This window comes from Sinocyclocheilus anshuiensis, unplaced genomic scaffold, assembly GCF_001515605.1.
Source record: "Sinocyclocheilus anshuiensis isolate Anshui unplaced genomic scaffold, SAMN03320099.WGS_v1.1 scaffold516, whole genome shotgun sequence".
Taxonomy (NCBI): Eukaryota; Metazoa; Chordata; class Actinopteri; order Cypriniformes; family Cyprinidae; genus Sinocyclocheilus; species Sinocyclocheilus anshuiensis.
In genome coordinates, this window is record NW_015554079.1 from 289,782 (window position 1) to 292,220 (window position 2,439).

Below are 2,439 nucleotides of genomic sequence, written 5' to 3' on the forward strand. Positions count from 1 at the left end.
GTTCTTTTTTTTTTTTTTTTTTTTTTAAGAATGCTTAAGTGTACTTTTTCACAAGGGTCTGCAAGGATGTGACTATAAAAGAGTACAGTATGATTATAGCATTTTTTTAATACAGTACACATCTGCATTTGGCTGATGTATATGTGATGGTAAATGGTTGCAAGAACTGTACTGTAATTATTTTAATATCACTCCATGAATCAGTGGTTCTCAACTGATGGGTAAATTCAAATATTAAAATGCAAGTATGTAATTAATTGTGTATAGTTAAAAATAAATAGACTGAACTACTTCCCACATCTTCTGTTGAAATGCATTGGTCCATTGAGTGTGTTTTGTCTCCTGCAGCCTGCTGTACAAGGCCATCGACTCAAACAAGGAAAACATGGGTCCCATCTACAACTACCACGTGGAGATCTCCATCTTCTTCATCATCTACATCATCATCATCGCCTTCTTCATGATGAACATTTTTGTGGGTTTTGTCATTGTCACGTTTCAGGAGCAGGGCGAGAAAGAGTACAAGAACTGTGAGCTGGACAAGAACCAGGTCTGCAAGTTCATACAGATATTATTCTGATCTAGCTAGGATATGAATGAAAGACGAGGGTGTGAGTTTTCTTGTGTGTTTTGACAGCGCCAGTGTGTGGAGTATGCTCTGAAAGCCCGTCCGCTGAGGAGATACATCCCTAAAAACCCGTACCAGTATAAGTTCTGGTATGTGGTGAACTCCACGGGCTTTGAGTATGTCATGTTTGTGCTCATCGTTCTCAACACACTGTGTCTGGCCATTCAGGTGAGGAGACCGATCTAAACATCAGCACTGTTACACAAACACAACAGCGTCTTCAGAGAATAGGAAACAGATGGGCACAACCTAACGGTTTTTTACTTTTTCAGTTTGCGAAAATCCACATGCGGTTCAGAGTAGGGCTGCACGATTAATCTAAATTAAATCGCAAAAGGCGATAAATCGCGATTAGGCAGAAGCTGTGATTGTCATGCGCATCTTGTCAGTGAAGCACGGTTCTGTGATCAGCAGTAAATCTCCATCCGAAGGCCAGAGAAACTCCAAATACACCCCGCAGAAGAAACCCAATCCCTATAACGCTAGCTGAATAAACTGATTTAACTGCTTTCATTGATTCAGCGTGACTAATAAACACATGACTAAGACAATATATGGTTTATCTGAGTTCTTCTTATTATAATTTTCATTATAATAAAGTATATAATAATGCAATGCTAATTGACATAACCTTTATCACTGCTTAGAATAATATGAAATATGTTGCATGCCTTATTCTGTGTAAGAAGCCATATAATCTCACAGAAGGATTTATTTCAAACACTCGACTGACGTTATGAAGTGAGTTTGGAGTAAAAACATGTTATTAAATGTGGTATTTTCACATGCTTTCAGATGGAGCAGCATTTACTACACAGAGCTGTAGTTCACTGACAAGTTACGCAAACAGCTTTCATAATCGCGGAACGATTTCTTCAATTTCATAATCGCGCGATTAAATCATCTGAGATTATGAACACGATTTTGCATAGCTTGTCAGAGAACTACAGCTCTGTGTAGTAAATACTGCTCCATCTGAAAGCACGTGATGGAGATTTACTACTAATCACAGAACCGGCTTTACTGACGAGATGCGCATGACAATCACATTCGATTAATCATGCAGCCCTACTTCAGAGTATAATTTTTTATCCACTTGTCTAGTACAAATATGTCACTTTGTTTCATAAATACATTGTATACATGTTTCTTTATTTACCCCAAAAGAATGGAAGTGAAATGTGACAACATGCCCCGTAAGTGGGGTACATTGTAACATGACCATATGACAGCTTAAAATGATATCTGATCTAATGAGAAAAATATACAAGATAAACTAAAACGTTTGGTAAATAAAATAAAGTTATGGACTTTTTCAAATAAAAAATATCATTTTTTTTAAGAATTAAAAATAATCAAATTTAATCTAAATCTAATCTGGAGTTTGTCAATGAACACATTGCAACCATGCTTGGGGCAGCTGTCACGGGTGCACTGCTGAGCGGAATGAGGAGCAAGGAACGGAGAGAGACGAGGAGTACATCAATCCAAATGGGTTTAATTAATACAAAGGAACACTCACGCAATACATGTAGACATAGACACATACAATACCGGACCAAAGTCTGACATAACGCCCCCTCCGGAAGGCGTGTCCTCACGCCATATAACATCCAATGGGGAGGGGGGTGGGCACTCTGGAGGTCCCTCAGGACAGACACGGGACAGTGGGCCTCCAGAGCGGTACCCGTTCGGGGTGCCATGGCGGATCAGGAGCCTCGGGAGGCCATGGCGGAGCAGGGGACTCGGGATGCCATGGTGGAGCAGGTAGTTTAGGAGGCCATGGCGGATCAGGAGCCTCGGGAGGCCAT

General features: G+C 40.2%; 1 protein-coding gene across 7 annotated transcripts in view; it reads left to right on the plus strand.

The window, feature by feature from the left end:
- The window catches only part of LOC107669025 (voltage-dependent L-type calcium channel subunit alpha-1D-like), a 107,805-nt gene that overhangs the window by 71,588 nt on the left and 33,778 nt on the right, over nt 1-2,439 (plus strand). For all 7 annotated transcript variants that reach the window (XM_016461118.1, XM_016461119.1, XM_016461117.1 and 4 more), the window contains 2 exons: nt 349-550; nt 638-796. In XM_016461118.1, coding sequence (XP_016316604.1) covers nt 349-550; nt 638-796 — 361 coding nt within the window. The remainder of the gene's footprint in view (nt 1-348; nt 551-637; nt 797-2,439) is intronic.